The sequence below is a fragment of the Pelmatolapia mariae genome, linkage group LG7 (genome assembly GCF_036321145.2).
Source record: "Pelmatolapia mariae isolate MD_Pm_ZW linkage group LG7, Pm_UMD_F_2, whole genome shotgun sequence".
NCBI classification, from domain to species: Eukaryota; Metazoa; Chordata; class Actinopteri; order Cichliformes; family Cichlidae; genus Pelmatolapia; species Pelmatolapia mariae.
Genome location: NC_086233.1, coordinates 24,769,797 through 24,789,641, shown reverse-complemented (window position 1 = coordinate 24,789,641; position 19,845 = coordinate 24,769,797). Strand labels below are relative to the sequence as shown.

Sequence of the window (19,845 nt, the reverse complement as noted above, 5' to 3'; positions counted from 1 at the left end):
AGAAGAGAGGATAGAGATGAATTTGTTTTTTAAATGTATTGAAGTTTGAAGCTATGTGTTACCTTACAGGAGTATAGGCCCTTTGAACTTGTTCAGTGTCCTCATAAGACATCCTAAAGACATCAGTATACCTGCCACGTTGGTCACGTTGTGTGCTGCCGCTAACGTCATGGCACACTCACATCCATGTATGCTCACCAATACACTACAGGTAGCACTTGCAGTATTCTCCTGAAGGATAGGTGCCGCAACTCAGACAGTACCTCAGAATGTCCTTGGGCAAGATGCTAGCCCCAAGTTCCTCTCCGATGGATCCATCAGAGTATGAATGTGTTTGAATGTTAGATAGAAAGCACTTATGTAGAAAAAGCATAGAAAGAAGTGCTTGTATGAATCGGCAAGTTGTGTAAAGTGGTCAGTTGGAGTACAAAGGTGTCATTTGCCATTACTAATCATTTACCCTTTCAATACAGAGGAGCAGCAGCTCTACTCTGAGCCCCTTTCAAATGACTAAACTCTTCAGCCTATCACTAAGAAAGATGTCAGCCACACTTCAGAGAAAGCTCATTTTCTCCACTCCTATCTGCAGTCTTGTTCTTTCGGTCACTATCCAGAGCTCATGACTATAAGGTAGGGATGTAAATCGACATGCTCCTCTCTCTTTTTACCACGATGGACCAGTACAGTGCGTGCATCACTGCAGATGCCGCCCCAGTCCGTCTGTCAATCACTTGCTCCCCTCTCCCCTCACTTGTGGCAGCATCTCATCACTGACCCAGAGTGAGCACTCCACCCTTCCCTGGCTGAGGACCATGGCGTCAGACTTGGAGGTGCTAATTTCCCGTTCCCGCCGCATCACTCTCCAGTGCGTGCTGGAGCCTGACGAAGTGAACAGAACTACATCATCTGCAATAACAGAGATGAAATTCTGGGAAGAAGAAAAAAGCAAAGATTTCCACTGCCAGTGTCACAGCTGGGGTCATGTTTATATATACTGTAACTGTCTGCAAGTAGATCATGACAAAAGTGATTTATCCCTCTGGGGGTGAAAAGTGAAAAAGAGAAAAACAGAGGAAGGAAAAAAGTAGCAGAAAAAGGATGTTTCCATGAGTAATTACAGTCTGGTATCATAAACATTCACTGACCGTGATGTTAGTTAAACAGAGGCATGAAAGTGGCCTTCATTTCACTCAGTGCATGACGAGGTTAGTTTATGTTGTATGGAAACCACAGAAATCATGGCTGGAAACTTTATCTTTAGCTCACTAGTCTGTTCACAGCCTTATAAACAGATCTGGTCATCACGTCTGATGTTGCTGAATAACTTTCATCGTTATACGACTGGTACTCGCACCATCGAGTCACCTCAATATTTGATGCCAGGAAATGGGCACTAATTTGGGAGTGGTTTTGTGTTTCACAATGGTTGTAATTGGGTTGGGTTCATTGATGACAGGTGTATTTGATTGCACTCACATACTTGCCTAATTATATTCCACACCACAAACGCTACTGTTTTATAGCCTGATTCTCTGTGCAGGTATGTTACACAGCCCACACTTAATTGGTTTAAATTAAAAATCTTTACACTACACCGTTTGCTGCTGTCATGTAAATTGTATAATTAAGATTCAGTTGAATATCTGGTTGTGTTTTCAGTCTCTCTGTGCAGAGCAGGCTGCAAAAAATTGTCTTGCTGAGCCTGGAGTGGTTGCTAGACTACTCTGTACAGGATGGGAGGACAACAGCTGATCCCTGTTGAGGTTATCAGCCTGTGGGGTGTAGCTGATTTGTGGCATAGCTATCCCTGGCCTTGAACTGTATTGTTTATCCCTTTTGAAAGTGGGAGATTCAACTTTAATATGATAAATATTGTAGCTGCTGGGATTGTTTCCCGTTAATCTCACTGATTTGACTAATGAATTATATTTTAGAATTAGTCTGAGACGGTCAGAGTTAGACTCTTGCTACACAAGTTAAACTGTAAATATGACTTATTACTGATTAGGCTAGCAATGAAACGTTGCCATGGCTGTCTGAACTAAGGAAGCGCTAGTCACATATTAATGGGCTATCCTGTATTGACAGGTTGTCTCATTTTGTTTGTGGCTTGCATTGCCTCATTTTGAACACGTCACATTAAGTTTTCCTACATACGTTTGTATTAAACTTGGTTGTTTTTTTTGCCCTTGTTTTTTATGTAATAAAAAATATTTAGTCTTATGTTAAATTGTAATTGTTTTGCCCTTTTGTACAAAGTCAATAAAAATTGTTAACTTTATTTGTGTAACTTTTGTCTGTTGGTTTATTTTACTGCTTACACCATGGTAATGGTTGTCTTAGGTGCAGAATTAACAATTAAATGAGGAGAATGGTTAATAATTAATGGTGTCATGTGGGGGGTAGGCGATGTGTTTAGCTGGGGCACCTAATAAAATTCTGCTTAGGGCCCCATAACACCTTGACCTGGCCCTGCACTTGATTTATGACCTCAGAAAACACTTGACTGTCAGTCGCTAGATTCAAAACTTAAATTCAATACAGGATTATGTTCATTTGGTAAATTATGGTCCCAGCTCTAGTCTAATAAACTATATAACAGGGTAAGCTACTGGGCTGAATGTTGTGCAACGAGTTGTTGAGTGATAAGAGTGCACAGTCTTTGTGGCGCTGTCACTTGGTGTTTCGCTCGCTTTGTGGTAGAGTATCACTTCCTGTTCCTGCTTAAACACAGTGGTGTTTCTGAGTAGCTTTTCTGCTTAGCAATTTAATTGAAATCTTTTGATGCATCCCTTTTTCATAGTATAATCTTAACGTGCTTCATCTGAATCACCCTTTCTGTGTGCTCACTACCTAATTTATAGCCAAAGTATTCACTCACTGTCTCTTTACTGTTTCGCTAGCTTAGCTTAGCTCGTAGCCGACTCGTTAGCACCATGGCTACTTCACCTGTCCCTGTTGCACTTTCCTGCTCATTGTGTCAGATGTTTAGTACTCCTCGGCCTCCTTTAGCAGTAATGATACCTGTAACAAATGTAGCATATTTGCAGCTCTGGAGGCCAGGATTACTGAATTGGAGACTCGGCTTCGCACCCTTCATTCACCCGTAGCTAGCCAGGCCCCTGTAGCTGGTGCAGCCGACGATAGCGTAGGCCCCGCTAGCTCTCCCCCGGCAGACCCCAAGCAGCTGGGGAACGAGGGCGGTTGGGTGACAGTGAGGAGGAAGCATAGTCTTAAACAGAAGCCCCAGGTACACCACCAACCTGTTCATGTGTCTAACCGTTTTTCCCCACTCGGCGACACACCCGCCGGGGGTCAAACTCTGGTAATTGGTGATTCTGTTCTCAGACATGTGAAGCTAGAGACACCAGCAACCATAGTCAATTGTCTTCCAGGGGCCAGAGCAGGCGACATTGAAGGAAATTTAAAACTGCTGGCTAAGGGTAAACGTAAATACAGTAAGATCATAATTCACGTCGGCAGTAATGACACCCGGTTACGCCAATCGGAGGTCGCTAAAATCAATATTGAATCGGTGTGTAACTTTGCCAAAACAATGTCGGACTCTGTAGTTTTCTCTGGTCCCCTCCCCAATCAGACCAGGAGTGACATGTTTAGCCGCATGTTCTCCTTAAATTGCTGGCTGTCTGAGTGGTGTCCCAGAAACGATGTGGGCTTCATAGATAATTGGCAAACCTTCTGGAGGAAACCTGGTCTTGTTAGAAGAGACGGCATCCATCCCACTTTGGATGGAGCAGCTCTCATTTCTAGAAATATGGACCAATTTATTAAACCCCCCAAAATATGACTATCCAGAGTTGGGACCAGGAAGCAGAGTTGGAGTCTTACACGCCTCTCTGCAGCTTCTCTCCTCCTGCTACCCCCCCAAAAACCCATCTCCATTGAGACTGTGTCAGCTCCCAAAAAGACAAAAAACAAACCAAAAACCAGCAATAAACAACTTAAACATAAAAAATCAAAAAGAAAGAACAATACAGAATCCACATCTGAACCAAAGAGTAAAACAGTGAAATGTGGATTATTAAATATTAGGTCTCTCTCCTCCAAGTCTCTGTTAGTACATGACTTAATAATTGACCAACAAATCGATTTACTCTGCCTTACAGAAACCTGGTTGCAGCAGGATGATTATGTTAGTTTAAATGAATCAACACCCCCGAGTCATTCTAACTACCAGAAACCTCGAAGCACAGGCCGAGGGGGCGGTGTGGCAGCAATTTTTCACACCAGTCTATTAATTAACGAAAGACCAAGACAGACTTTTAATTCATTTGAAAGCCTGATGCTTAGCCTTGTCCAACCCAGCTGTAAAACTCAGAAACCAGTCTTACTTGTTATCATCTATCGTCCACCTGGGCCTTACACAGAGTTTCTCTCTGATTTCTCAGACTTTTTATCTGATTTAGTGCTCAGCTCTGATAAAATAATTATTGTGGGTGATTTTAACATCCATGTAGATGCTAAAAATGACAGCCTCAACATTGCATTTAATCTGTTATTAGACTCAATTGGCTTCTCTCAAATGTAGAAGAACCCACCCACCACTTTAATCACACTCTAGATCTTGTTTTAACATTTGGCATAGAAACTGAACATTTAACAGTGTTTCCTGAAAACCCTCTGCTGTCTGATCATTTCCTGATAACATTTACATTTACAATGATTGATTACACAGCAATGGAGAGTAGACTTTATCAAAGTAGATGTCTTTCTGATAGTGCTGTAACTAAGTTTAAGAATATAATCCACCCACTGTTATCATCTTCAATGCCCTGTACCAACATAGAGCAGAGCAGCTATCTGAACGCTACTCCAACAGAGGTCGATTATCTTGTTAATAATTTTACCTCCTCACTACGTATGACTCTGGATACTGTAGCTCCAGTGAAAACTAAGGCCTCAAATCCGAAGTCCGTGACTCCGTGGTATAATTCTCAAACACGTAGCCTAAAGCAGATAACTCGTAAGCTGGAGAGGAAATGGCGTGTCACAAATTTAGAGGATCATCATTTAGCCTGGAGAAATAGTTTGCTGCTTTATAAGAAAGCCCTCCGCAAAGCCAGAACATCTTACTATTCGTCACTGATTGAAGAAAATAAGAACAACCCCAGGTTTCTCTTCAGCACTGTAGCCAGGCTGACAAAAAGTCAGAGCTCTACTGAGCCAACCATCCCTTTAACGTTAACTAGTAATGACTTCATGAACTTCTTCAGAAATAAAATTTTTATCATTAGACAAAAAATTACCAATAATCATCCCACAGATGTAATATTATCTACAGCTACTTTTAGTACCATTGATGTTAAGTTAGACTCTTTTTCTCCAATCGATCTTTCTGAGTTAACTTCAATAATTAATTCCTCCAAACCATCAACGTGTCTTTTAGACCCCATTCCTACAACACTGCTTAAAGAAGTCCTGCCATTAATTAATTCTTCAATCTTAAATATAATCAACCTATCTCTAATAATTGGCTATGTACCACAGGCCTTCAAGGTGGCTGTAGTTAAACCCTTACTTAAAAAGCAATCTCTAGACCCAGCTGTCTTAGCTAATTATAGGCCAATCTCCAACCTTCCTTTCATATCAAAAATCCTTGAAAGAGTAGTTGTCAAACAGCTAACAGATCATCTGCAGGGGAATGGCTTATTTGAAGAGTTTCAGTCAGGTTTCAGAGCTCATCACAGCACAGAAACAGCTTTAGTGAAGGTTACAAATGATCTTCTTATGGCCTCTGACAGTGGACTCATCTCTGTGCTTGTCCTGCTAGACCTTAGTGCAGCGTTCGATACTGTTGATCATAATATCCTATTAGAGCGATTGGAACATGCTGTAGGTATTACAGGTACTGCGCTGCAGTGGTTTGTATCATATCTATCTAATAGACTCCAATTTGTTCAAGTAAATAAAGAGTCCTCTTCACACACTAAGGTCTATTATGGTGTTCCTCAGGGTTCAGTGCTAGGACCAATTCTATTTACATTATACATGCTTCCCCTAGGCAGCATCATTAGAAGACATAGCATAGATTTTCACTGCTATGCAGATGATACGCAGCTCTATCTATCCATGAAGCCAGGTAACACACACCAATTAGTTAAACTGCAGGAATGTCTTAAAGACATAAAGACCTGGATGGCCGCTAACTTTCTGCTTCTTAATTCAGATAAAACTGAGGTTATTGTACTCAGCCCTGAAAATCTTAGAAATATGGTATCTAACCAGATTCTTACTCTGGATGGCATTACCTTGGCCTCCAGTAATGCTGTGAGGAACCTTGGAGTCATTTTTGACCAGGACATGTCCTTCAAGGCACATATTAAACAAATATGTAAGACTGCTTTCTTCCATTTGCGCAACATCTCTAAAATTAGAAATATCCTGTCTCAGAGTGATGCTGAAAAACTAGTTCATGCCTTCATTACTTCCAGGCTGGACTACTGTAATTCTTTATTATCAGGATGTCCTAAAAACTCGCTGAAAAGTCTTCAGCTAATCCAAAATGCTGCAGCAAGAGTACTGACAGGGACTAGAAAGAGAGAGCATATTTCTCCTGTTTTGGCTTCCCTTCATTGGCTTCCTGTTAAATCCAGAATTGAATTCAAAATCCTGCTCCTCACTTACAAGGTCTTAAATAATCAGGCCCCATCTTATCTTAATGACCTTGTAGTACCATATCACCCTATTAGAGCACTTCGCTCTCGCTCTGCAGGCCTACTTGTTGTCCCTAGGGTATTTAAAAGTAGAATGGGAGGGAGAGCCTTCAGTTTTCAGGCCCCTCTTCTGTGGAACCAGCTTCCAGTTTGGATTCAGGAGACAGACACTATCTCTACTTTCAAGATTAGGCTTAAAACTTTCCTTTTTGCTAAAGCATATAGTTAGGGCTGGACCAGGTGACCCTGAATCCTCCCTTAGTTATGCTGCAATAGACGTAGGCTGCCGGGGATTCCCATGATGCATCGAGTTTTTCCTTTCCAGTCACCTTCTCACTCACTATGTGTTAATAGACCTCTCTGCATCGAATCATATCTGTTATTAATCTCTGTCTCTCTTCCACAGCATGTCTTTATCCTGTTTTCCTTCTTTCACCCCAACCGGTCGCAGCAGATGGCCGCCCCTCCCTGAGCCTGGTTCTGCCGGAGGTTTCTTCCTGTTAAAAGGGAGTTTGTCCTTCCCACTGTCGCCAAAGTGCTTGCTCATAGGGGGTCATATGATATGATTGTTGGGTTTTTCTCTGTATTTAATATTGTGCTATCTACTGTACAATATAAAGCGCCTTGAGGCGACTTTTGTTGTGATTTGGCGCTATATAAATAAAATTGAATTGAATTGAATTGAATTGAATTGAATTGAATCTTTGTCAGTTCCATCCTTCACTTATTAGATCTGGTGTCAAAACACCAAGATGGAGTCATGGTTTAACGTTGTAAACATAGTTAATGATCCAAGTATTGATACAAAAAAAATTAAAAGAGAGAACAAGATGGAAATAGCCAAACTACACAGCTCTGGGCTTCAAAAGTTGCAATTTATTTATTTTTCAATAAATATATGGTAGGTGCAGAGAACAAGTCCCAGCTTTGTTTTGAAACATTGGTTCTATTACATATGATCCAGTCACTCATAGCAAATACATATATTTCTATATATCTAATCTAACACTGTTATGTATTTAACTTATTATGTAACTCTAGCTGAATGAGAGGTGAAGATGGACGGCAACAGCTGTAATGTTTTTATGAGGTCATTAAAAGCCAATGAACTTGGGATTCCTGGATGTTGGCACGTGTTATGTGCAGTGTTTGAAAATGTTTGATCCTGAAGTAGCAGATCTCAGTTTTGTGGATGCCATGTGTCAAAACAATAGCAGGAAACTGCTTTACACATCTACTAATCTGTGCTTCATAAATAGATTGAATCATGTGCGCTCGGTGTCTGAACAGTTTTGCTTGTTTTTACTGTTTAAATTTCTTTAATTTAAAAGTACATAACAAAAGATATCTTTTTTAAAAGATTTTATTCACTAGATTGATGTGATCATTAGAATGATGTGAAGTTAAGAAGACTCAGCCAAGGCACTCAGTGTTAAAGTATAGCTTGTACTGGTTACCAGGCTTTTACAGCTGGTACTAGTTGTTTTGTACAATCAGTACAAAACAACTGGTGCCCAAGACAACTTTCTAATCTTTGAGGTTGTCCCACTGGTGTCAAGGTTCACAAAACTACAGTATCGTTCCATAATCATAGGTGTGTTTATGACTTCAGTATCCTGCTGCATACCCCCCCTTGCGAGGATCGGACTGAGCATACACCTTGTCATCATGACACAGTACTGCCTGCACCACGGCTCCCGTCGATGTGAGGAGTTCTGTCTCATGGTTCTTCCTTGCCAAACCATCCAGGACATCCTGGAAACCAAAGCATGAGTGAAGACAGACTCTAGGCACAAAAACATGACTGACTAGGTGTGCCATGTAAACATGTGGGGAGGGGTTGTCTGTTCATTGTTTGTCCATTAACACTGCTGTTTTTGCATGAGAGTAGAGAGGATTATTTTTAATACTTTTTGCATTACACAGTACTTGTAAACTGTACTTGTAAAGAGCACTTTTAATAAGAGAACTGGAGTGCTGGTCAGCAATCACCCCACATGTAATGGTGCAACCAAGTTAACTATGTAAGAATGTTAAAAATGTAGTCATGTAAAACATGAACGATCTTTGGTCAATGTCTGCTGTTAGAAAAAAACAGATGCAGAATTTAAAGAGGGTGGGCGGGGGTGGAAGTTTGAAATTAATCAAGCATAAAAACTCAATTACTGAAACAATTTTTTCTTTTCAGGTATGGAAATTCATAATTGTAAACTGGCGCCAATAAAAAAAAAAAGTGCGCTACATTTTTTTTTTTTTTTGCTTTTTTGTGAAACTAAATTTGAAAATTCAGAACAGCAATACTTATATTTTTGCATTAAAATATCGTTATGATTGGTGGATTAACTGTTATAGAAACAGAGAATTTTTGTAATTACCAGTACTGCTAATTCAGAGTAGCTGTGATATTAAATTTACACCGGAAAAAATAAATTTGTCAAGCACTGTATTTTTGATGTACAAATATATCACCTAAAACTGTACTTGTTTTCAGTTTTCTCTTCCTCTCTCCCTTCTTCTCTTCTCTGTGTAATCTGATTACAGAAGTCTGGCTCTAGAATCATTAAATCATCTGTAATTGTTTCTGCTTGCAGTCCAGTTTTCAGCCCCACCACATCCCCAGATTATAAACTCAGTAAATATCAGCTTTGTTCCAGCCTTTTATAATTGTTCTATTCTGCTCCAGCCTAGCCTCTAAACTTCTCACCATGTATTAACACACATGTTATGAACACTCAGGTCTGGTCTGGTGTCTTGTATCCTACATTCAGTTTGGTCCTGACAAGTTCAATTTTGTGAACAGAGGTGAAATGCCACAAATTAGACCATTAGCATAACCCTAGTACAACCATTTCCTCCCTTATTGTTACGCTGTTTTTTCCCATGAAGCTAAAGATGAAACAGTGTTCCCAGTTCTAGTCATGACTTTGGTTTATACAGTGTTTCTTAGGGTTGTGAATAAAACATAGTTTCCCTGCACACCACACCATCGCCCAGTTGTTGTTTACTGCTTGTGACACTCACTTTGTCAAAGCCAGGCTCCACTACAGTGATGTTAGGACTCAGCTGGTTGTGGACCCTTGGATCTAACACAGCTTCTTTCAGATCATAGTTGAAGAACAGGGTGTTTAGAATCACCTAGATAATAAGTATTAAATAGAAACCAAGTTATTAATTAGTTTCTACATTTAACGAGTAGAAATGAGTGTTTTACATAGATATCGGTACGCATTTTACCTGAGCAACAGAGGTGGTGATTTTTGTTCCTCCTGAACCTCCGACCACCATCTTCACTTTGTTGCTTTTGTCAAAAAGGATTGTTGGACACATTGAAGACATTGGCCGTTTCCCTTTTTAAAATGATATGTTGATAATAATCACTTTCTGAATGTCTGAGTCAGAGCAGATTCATGTGCATGCACACAAGATATTATTCAGTAACCGTCAATAACCAGGCTGACATCTGCATGACTTTTAATCACTCTGTCATTAAAAAGCTCATCTGTCTTGCAGAGTCGCTGGTTTTGAGGCCCTCTTATGTGTGTTCTCAGTCTGTACAAGCATGGTGGCCATAACCTTACCTGGCCTGATGAAGTTGTTCGGTGAAGGAGGCACACCGAAGCTGTTTGTGATGTCAGGCGAGCTGAAGTCGTCCATCTCATTGTTGAGAAGGATCCCTGTTGATGCTGACATAACTTTGGAGCCCAAACTGCAAAAAACAAACTCAATAACCAGTAAGAAATCACATAAGTTGTACACACATGAGTGATTAACTTCATGAAGTGTCAGTTAGGAAGTCGTACTATCGGTTGATAGTGCTGGTGGCAGCCACAGCACTTCCATCTTCAGCTACTACCGAGAGGTGCGAGGTCCCGTAGTTTTCAGGCAGATAAAACTCCGGCTCGTAGTAGTTCACGTGATGTGTGGTTTCATCGGTAATCTTTTCACGGAGGGCATCGGCATACAAATGTGAAGTCATATTCTGGATGAGCTTTGAGGGAGAAATATTATAATTATACACATGCAAAACCTAAAAAGGTTTCCTATTATTCTGTCCTCAGGTTTTAAAAATTCTAGCCTAATCAGAATATGCAGGGTAATTTTGTTTTTCTCTTTTCAAACAGTGTCGAACAATGACTATCTCATGGAGGACTAACATCAAATTTGGATTAATTTCAATTGTTTTTTAAATTTGTTTGATGTGTTTCATTATAGAAGTGATGTCAAAAACTCCTTTAATATTTAGATTTGTTTTTAGCAGAGATACTAATTGTATAATCTATAAACTTACATCTGTGATGTTGAGAAACTTCCGATCTCCGAGCATGGTTCTCTTTGCGTAAGCGAACCGATAGGCCTCCACCATGCGGTGGTAGGTTAGGATCTTTTTCTCAGTGCTTGCCACACTATCTGAGGTGAAGTTGTAGCCTGCAGAAAATACAACAATAAGTACCATTTCATTTAAAGCACAGCCTTACCCACAAATGGTTGTTCAGGTAGGAAATGAGACACAAAATGCAGGCTGTTCCTGTGCTTTTCATTTAGTCCAAAAGGGAGCTGCGATCAGACCAGAGCTGACAGCCACATGAGGAAACAGGGAGATGGCTGAGAGAGCCAGAGTCTGGGTCTGATGGGTTTCAGCTGACAGCAGCAGGAGTCACGGTAAATCAGCCAGATGGAAGTTTTTGGACAGTGAAATGTGTGTGTTGTGTGTGTGTGTGTGTGTGTGTGTGTGTGTGTGTGTGTGTGTGTGTGTGTGTGTGTGTGTGTGCGTGCGTGTGAAGCCTCCACCACTCAACTCTGTCCAATTAGAGATGAAATAGTGAGATTAATGTGAGTGTGTGGGAGGCAGGGCAGAAATAGTGAGGAAAGGAAAGATTAATATCTTTAAAAGGAAGATTTGGGATCTAATCGTTAGAAGAAGAGACTGTCTCTGACCTAAAAAGTTACTGAAGCAGGAAGACAGTGTCCTCCCAGGCAAATATATTAGATATTATAGTATTCCCCAAACAACAAGGTCAAGGTCAACTTTATTTATATATCACATTGCCAACAGTCCATGCTGCACAAAGTGGAGCATGGAAATAGCATCACAGATGTAAAACAGACAATTATCTTTGGATCTTCACTACTTCAATAAAATAAAAGCTCTTTTCGTCCAAATGGGCCCCACATTTTCAACCTGGAGCACTAATTTATTTTTGATAGTCAGTGTTGGGGAGTAACGGAATACATGTACCGCCGTTACGTATTTAGAATACAAAATATGAGTAACTGTATTCCGTTACAGTTACCGTTTAAAAAGGTGGTATTCAGAATACAGTTACTTTGGTGAAATAAATGGATTACACGGCGGTACTTTCCTGTTTCATATTGTCGCGGGTCAGGACTGTTTGGGTTTGTTTGACAGCTACGTTCTGTTGTTCCAGGCGGCAGCGTTACGGTTGCCATGGTTACAGGGTGACGCGCTCTCTCTCTGCGTGTTTCCTGGGTGAGAGAGCGCTTTTTTGTTGTTGTTGTGCTAAGCTAAAAGGCAGAATGCTACAGGCATGGCCCTAAAGAATGTAGCCTCATGGGCAGTGTAGTCCGTGCTGCAGCGAGAATGGACTGCCATACACGTTATGTGTCTGTGAGCGAGGGAGGGAGAGAAAGGAAAAGTCCGAGCTGTCACGGAGCAAAAACGGGAGCTGGAAGCATGTAAATATAATAATAACCACTGCAGCCAAGAAGAGTGTCTGACGAGCCCAGTTGTAAGTAAGCTATTAAGACTCAACTGTACGCTGTGTTCGTGTTTTCCTCCGGAAAAAATAAGTTCCGTTGGAGCAGCCTTTCAACGCCTCTCTCTGTCTCTGGCAAGCAAAGTTGACCCAGACAACAAAGTAAAGCTATTTTTCGGCTACCAGCCCGACACGAACCCGACGTATTAGCCAGAGGTCCCTTTACTACGGTTCGGAGCCGCGGACCTTCAGTAACAGTAATAAATCACAGCAATAGTACATTCACGTAGTTGTAAACAACATAATAATATATTAAGTAATCCAAAGTATTCAGAATACGTTACTCTCATTGAGTAACGTAACGGAATACGTTACAGAATACATTTTGGGGCATGTATTCAGTATTCTGTAATGGAATACATTTTAAAAGTAACCTTCCCAACACTGATGATAGTTCACTGAAAATCATCCCAAAGGTAGATCTGTGCTTATCCCGTCATTCCAGCTGCTCTTAGGTAGCAATAAGTCAAAGGTGCTTTTTATTGAAGTGAGACTGAAGAGATTTAGTGCACAGTAGATCAGCTTGTTGAGTCTTTTCTGTAAGACTGACTGGTAGTGTGAAGGCAGCTCACATAAAAGCTTATTCTCTCACACTCGGGATGTTTTTTTGGACGAAGCATCAAGGCTTACCATTCAAGATGTTTAATATCAGCGAGAGCACAGGGCCGCTAGCGGGGGCATTGGGAACAACCATGGTGTACTCCCCCACGTTCACCCTTAAAGGGTTCTCATCCAAGACAGGCGTATAATCCTGCAGATCCTCCATTGTGATGATGCCGCCTAAACACAGATTGACAAACACTGTGAACGCACACTTGGACAGACTGCTGCTTTGCACAAATCCTCTTTATCCTGAAAATTAGATGTGCAGAGAGGTGTATGTAGTTATTTAAAGACTAAATATAAAGACTTTTTATGGAAACTGTGTATATCGGGTTTTCTAGGTACAGAAACATGATCTTAATTGCAGAAACCGCTGTTCTGATAAGTCTAACCCTTTGACTGTAAATCTCAAAACTGGGAAGATAGTTGCGACTATCAGCACAAGAGAACTGAACGTTTGCTGCCAGACTCAAATCAGTTCAGTCCTGATGTTAAGTGCTGGTGAATTTCTATATATGTGACTCCAACTCATCTGTTTTCCCATTTAATTAAAATGTCTGCTTATTAGTCTTAAAAACTATACTTTGTAAAATAAAAATAGTACCTGCTGCCTGGATATCTGCCACAAGCTTCTGAGCCAATTCTCCCTTGTAAAAAGCATCAGGACCCTCTTCGGCTATTTTTCTATAGGTTTCCGCGAGCTTGGTAAATTTAATGGTTTCATTTTCTTTGAGGACGTCGCTTTTCTCCCCGCAAAAAACTTGACTGAAAGAAGAGAAGATGATTTACAATGGCTTTAGTCACTGTCTAAATAATGTCACAGTTTTTGTAGGTATAGTTCCCTTCTTCTCACCACAAGGTTGGGTCCTCCATGATGGTTTGCTTATTACTAGACAGAGCTGAGGCAAGTGCCTTTCCCAAAGGAAATCCTTTCTCTGCAAGTTCAATGCTTGGCATAAACAAGTCTTTCCAAGGCAGTTTTCCATGTCGCTGGTGTGCCATCTGGTAACCTCGAATCTCCCCTGGCACAGCAATCGCCAACCCTCCTAATAACAATGAGGATCAGGCACAGGGAAGTCTTAAAGATTTTATTTTGGTACACTGAAGTTCTTTAGAGGTTTTTTAAATCATTTTTAATCTAAAGGATTGTTTAATTATTTATTTCACAAAGAAATCTTTAAGAAATTACACTCTCTGACACTGATCACCCTTCTCTCCATCACAATCACAAAGTCATCAGCTTCCCTCAGTTTGTTGCCATGTCAGATAGTGCTGGTTAAACATTACCTTTCTGGGATAGATCTGTACTGTTCCCAAACATGTTTTCTGTTGCGTTGTGTGGTGCCATCTCCCTGGCATCAATGACCTCAACTCTCCCTGTGCAGATCAGGAAAAGCATTTAGGGGCCCAATGACGTGGAAGCTTTATGGGTTTGTTGTGTTAGTGGGAAAGTGTAAGAACAGAGTATCTGAAGTAAAATGCATTTAAGATGGAAGGTGTACCAGTCTTTGCATTATAGATGGTGAAGAAAAATCCTCCTCCTATACCCATACTATGAGCATTCATCAGTCCAGCACACAAAAAAGCAGCTATAGCAGCATCTACTGCAGAGCCCCCTCTCATCAGCATGTCCCTGAGGTTTGAAAAAAAAAAGGAGATAAAGTGGGAAGGGAAGGTGCTGAAAGTTTTACAGTTAAGATCCTCAGACTCTTAGAAATAAATGCAACATGCACTACCATCTGCATTTAGGTGAATCTGTGTCAGTGCCTTCAGAAGTATCTTGTGAACAGATCTTACCTGCCGATCTCTGAACATGGTCCAGCGTCTGCTGCCACAGCTGCCTTAGAGTACCCCCTCTCACTTGCTTTCTCCCTTCTCCCCACACCAAAGTAGACGCCCACAAAAGTAGCAGCTGCTGCCAGCAGCAGTATTGTCAGTGCCACAATTATTGTCTTCTTTTTCATTTTTGTACCTCAAACACAACAAATAATTTCTTTAATACCTCAGAAGACTTGGCTTGTATTTTAAAAGTTACAATGTTGAGCTAAAACAAAGCAGCAGGAACATGCAAAACACTGAGGAGATTATACATCCTCTGACAGACATACAATACATGTTTAAATGTGCAATTATAACACCATACGTTGTGCAATGTGAAACCAAACATGACTGCTCGCACCTGTACCAGCTACATAAAGAGGTTGTAGATGAAATTAATTCAGCAGAAAGAAAACTAAAAATATATATCATGTCCAGTGGCTTGGGTAAATAATTTAGAAATTTAGTCATCATTATACAGCTACGCTCATCATGTATTCCCATTTGATCAAGGTCAGCAATGCCAGTTTGAGGAAAAGATTTGTAGATTTGATAAGTCTGAGGCACAAGATTTCCAACGTTGTGTAATATTAACATAACCACAGTAAGAGACCTAAGAGAATCCATTTCTAATACTTCCCTGAAAAAACTTCTTGGAAACTGTAGCCTGCAAAGCTTTACTACACGAATAAAACCAGAGAATGTGATGGGAAAGCAAATTAATAGCTGCACAGCACATTTAATATTGGTGCACATCAGTATAAACTGACTAGTTATACAAAGTTGTCATCTGTTTTCACACCTCACATACAAAATAACTTCAATAAACTGAAAACGGCCCCGTTCTTCAATTTAAATTGAACATTTTGATTTCACAGATATGAATCAATCACCTGTCTTACTTCAGTTCCTCTCGGGGTCTCAGCAGTAGGCTGCACGCTGTGCCACGGTCTGCAGGAGTTGAACGGTAAACGGCTCACTCAAGGTCTCGATGTGTGATTGTCACAAAGTAGTTAAACTTTAAACCATCCCACCATAAAACACCATACTTGTGTTTTTGATTGGGGTGAAAGATGCAGGCAGAACGAAAGTAAAGAAAATGAAAAAAAAAAAACTTAGACAGCTGCTTTCAAATAATTAGTTTTCTGTATTCAAGCAACTTTCTAATATCCACAGACAATTGCACACCCCTTTAGCTAAAAGTAAGAAATAATCGCCAGATGAAAGGCTCTTTATCTGTGGTAATACTTTATCTGTGAAAAAGATTAACCAGCAGTAGCCTCAGTTTGCTGATGGTTCACTTTAAAGAAATGCCAAACGTTATATAGTTAACACAGGACCTGTTTCCCTGCTCTTAAGTAACGCAGTGCCTGCAGAAATGTCATTGAGTTTTATTTCTTTCTATGACTTCACACAAAACCTTTAATATTTAGGTTTTTAAATAAAGTGCCTCCTCACCGGAAAAGTGAAGGCTTTCTCGGCTGCGAGGGAGAAGATCTGCCATGAGGCGAGGAAACAAACTCTGTGAACCAGCTGTAGGAGAACCATGTGAACGAGTGCAAAGCTGACTGAGGAAGGTCAGTTAAGTAAGCATTCAGGCCGAGCGCGCTCATGCTCACAGGTGTACACACAGGTGATCACACACACAAACTACACCCTTTTTGGCTCCTACCTCAAAGCACACTGTGCGCTGTCGATCTTACGTGCTGCACAATAATGTTTAATATTAAGTATTTAGTGTTATATTCCCATATATCATTGTGATGTTGTTTATTCTATTACTCTCGTTTTCTTCTGCTTGTTTTCTTTTTTCTTTCTCAACAGGTGATCCAGGTGATCGATATATGTATTTTTTGTCTGCTTATTTTGTTGGTTTTTGTTTTTTGCCCTTTATCCCCGTCCCTCTTCTCCGCTGTTTTTTTTTTTGTTTGTTTTGTTTTTTCCCCCCTCTTTCTTTCTCCCTTTTCTTTTCCCCTGTCCCGTATCTAGCAAGTAAAAAAAATAAAATAAAATAAAATAAACAATAAAAGGTAAATCAAATGGACCATTACGGCAAGGCTGGGATGGTCCATTTGGTAAAGTAAATCCGTTGGGCATCTTTCTTCGCCTTTAGACAATAATTCTGATGGCAAAAGAACCAAACGGGACAGGTTTAAAAGAAAAAAAAAAAAAAAAGCATTCAGGCCGAGAGCAGCAGGGACACGATGGATTACCTTCTTATTTTTGACTGAATTGAACCTCAAAACTTGAATTAATCCAGGAACATCTTTACTTTAGCAAAGAACCACACTTCTAATAACTAAATTGAAATATGGTGCACCTGGTGTTGAATTATGCTAAACTATGGATTTTACATTCAAATACGTCCTTGTTTAAAAACCAAGGATTTTCTGTTAGAAAATCTACCCACATACATGGGTTTTTGAGAGCTCTACATCCTCACTGTGACATTTTTTTCCTAAAAAAAACTGATGTATACAGTCAGGGACATGCAGCACTTATGTGAGCAATAAACTGCATGATTGCCAGATGTAGCTAAAATGATAGGATTTTTAATTTATGATAAAATGACAAACTCATATATGCAAATTGATATATTTTTATATATGTATTTACATTTCGTATGTCTATTTAGTATATTTGTGTGGATTTCTTAAATAAGCACTCCAGTTTTTTGTTTTTTTAATTGAATTTTCTGGTAATTATTTAATGGTTCGGGCTTCACTGGGTTAAATTCTGTGTAAGCTTTCAGTGTAGCTCATCACAGAAAACACACACAGGTGGAAATGAGTGATGTAGCAGCGCCAACCTATTATAGAATAGAATCAAACAGAATGTGCTTTTTACTGAGAAGAGGCTGATTCTTTTAAACTGCTGAATTTGATTAATCTGAATCTTTCCCCAGAGAGCAGGGCAAAGAATCAGTGATGTCCGGGGTGGGTGTGAGCCATTATTATACACCTGGCTTTCCACTGGAGTCAGGGTGTCGCGCTGACCACCACCTGCCCTCACCAGCTGTGCAGCTGGCGAACCACACCACGCAGCAGAGGGTCAGAAGGCTCTCTGCTGTTGAACGATAGAAGCTGCTCAGCAGGTAGCGAGGGAGGTGAGCGTGTTTTAGCTTCCTCAGGAAGCAAAAGCCTAGGCTGGGCCTTCCCCACCTGACAGGAGATCTTTGTGTGGTTCAAATGAGGTCAGGCTAAATGTAAGCACCAAGGAACCTAAAACTATCTACCTGCTCTACTTCTAGAAGTCCACTATCATTTCCTTGATTTTTGTAGTGTTTAAATCCAAATTATTGTGATAGCAATAACCTGTGAGAGGCCTGACCTGCTCCCTGTAGGTCGTTTTGTTATTATGTAGAGTTGTTCACCTCAACTAAAATAATGTTTCATTCCATCCTAATGCTGGGGTTTGTCTTTAAGGATATCAGAGGCCAGATTGAGATGGTTTGCAGGATGGCTCTGGTCATTTAGCTGTATTTTCCCTATGTGTGTTTTAAATTCTGGATCCCTTGTCCCATGTGGCCCTGTGGAGAGCATCCTCACACAGAACATCACATCCTGGTGTGGGAATCATAGCATCACCCAAAGTGACGGAAACAGGACCTTACATCATATTCTTGTCACATCCCAGAACTTTTACTGTCATGTTTCATATCATATCTGATTTATTATTACATCACACACTGCTACACTGGTCATACTGCTTCACTACTATTTATATTACTCTGGTCACTCTGTTTAATTATCCTGTTAAAATACTCTGTTTACATTACTCTGGTCACTTTGTTTTCTCTGCTTTCATTGCTCTGTCGTATACATTGTTGTGCTAATATGGCACAAAGCACTTTAACATTCCATTCACACATTTTACTTTTTTCAGATTTAAATGTAAAATTTCCAGATTTTTAATTTAAATGTACTTATTTTTTATAATGTCTTGCACAGTCAAAGGAGCAGTTCAGGACACATTTGACTGTGTGTTGTACTTGTATCACTATGCATGTGACAAATAACGAATCTTGAATCTGTGGAGCCCCAGCTATCAAAGCACTCAAAAATCCAATTTAGGCATTTAAGGAACACAGACCTTTGACCTTTGAATTGCCAAACAAAACAATTATAGTCTTCTTCTTTTTTTCTAATTTGTCCCCATCACTTTGTTCCTGCTGTGACATCACCAACAGACAGCATTGATGTTTTCATAGCTGTAACCCTCAGGCTGTACTAAATATTCAGAGTTAGGTGCATTGCTCCATGTCAGACGAAAGAGAACAGCAGGAAAATGGTGCCTTCATAATGCAACAAAACATAGAAGAGATAGGATATTGTTATTTCCTTTTTCACAAGAACAATGAAGCTGTAGATTTCTCCTCAGGCTCCACCCAACTGACTGCCTTCCGCCAGACAGATTTTTTTTTTAAGTTTGGTTTAATGGCTTCTTTAATAAAAGATGTTATTGCAGAACTCAGGGTGAGTCAGATTAATCTAAAATACAAATTGCACTCCAAGTTTCCTAGTTAGGTTCCACCAGACTAGTTGTGGAGTTTCTGTTATGGAGTTTGCATTGTTCAACCTGTGGCCTGCATGGGTTTTATTAGCATGATTAAAGTTCAAGGAGTAATTTTAATATACAGTGGAACATAATCAGAATTAATCTGAATCTAACCACGTAATCAGAGATTAATCAAGCAGTTCTTGTCAATCTAAATGTAGTTACTTATTATTTTTTCTGATTGTGTAACTTAGATAACATTTTATTAGTTATTACCCAGCCCTGTGAGGATGAAGACTCAATATGGAGTCTTCATTCATATAGTGTGTAATGCAGCAATATCATCTTGTTCTACTAACAAAACAGCTGCTTTTCATATGTGCCGATACATCCTAGTCTTCACTTCTTTTTCACTGTGCTATTTTTATCTTGTAAAGGCAGCTATGTCTGTGTCATGGTCAGTTTTGAGTTTGTCGGAG

The 19,845-nt window shown here is 40.1% G+C and overlaps 1 protein-coding gene across 1 annotated transcript; it reads right to left on the bottom strand.

Moving 5' to 3' along the window:
• Positions 1–7,628: 7,628 nt before the first annotated feature.
• ggt1b (gamma-glutamyltransferase 1b) lies at positions 7,629–15,015 on the bottom strand. Its single transcript, XM_063480666.1, has 12 exons — positions 14,849–15,015; positions 14,554–14,684; positions 14,339–14,428; positions 13,905–14,097; positions 13,656–13,816; positions 13,079–13,228; positions 10,963–11,099; positions 10,475–10,662; positions 10,253–10,380; positions 9,909–10,021; positions 9,696–9,809; positions 7,629–8,429 (listed from the first exon to the last, which is right to left on the bottom strand). Exons 1-12 carry the CDS (start codon positions 15,013–15,015, stop codon positions 8,283–8,285), a joined length of 1,719 nt encoding a protein of 572 aa, XP_063336736.1. The 3' UTR covers positions 7,629–8,282.
• Between the last annotated feature and the right edge of the window lie 4,830 nt (positions 15,016–19,845).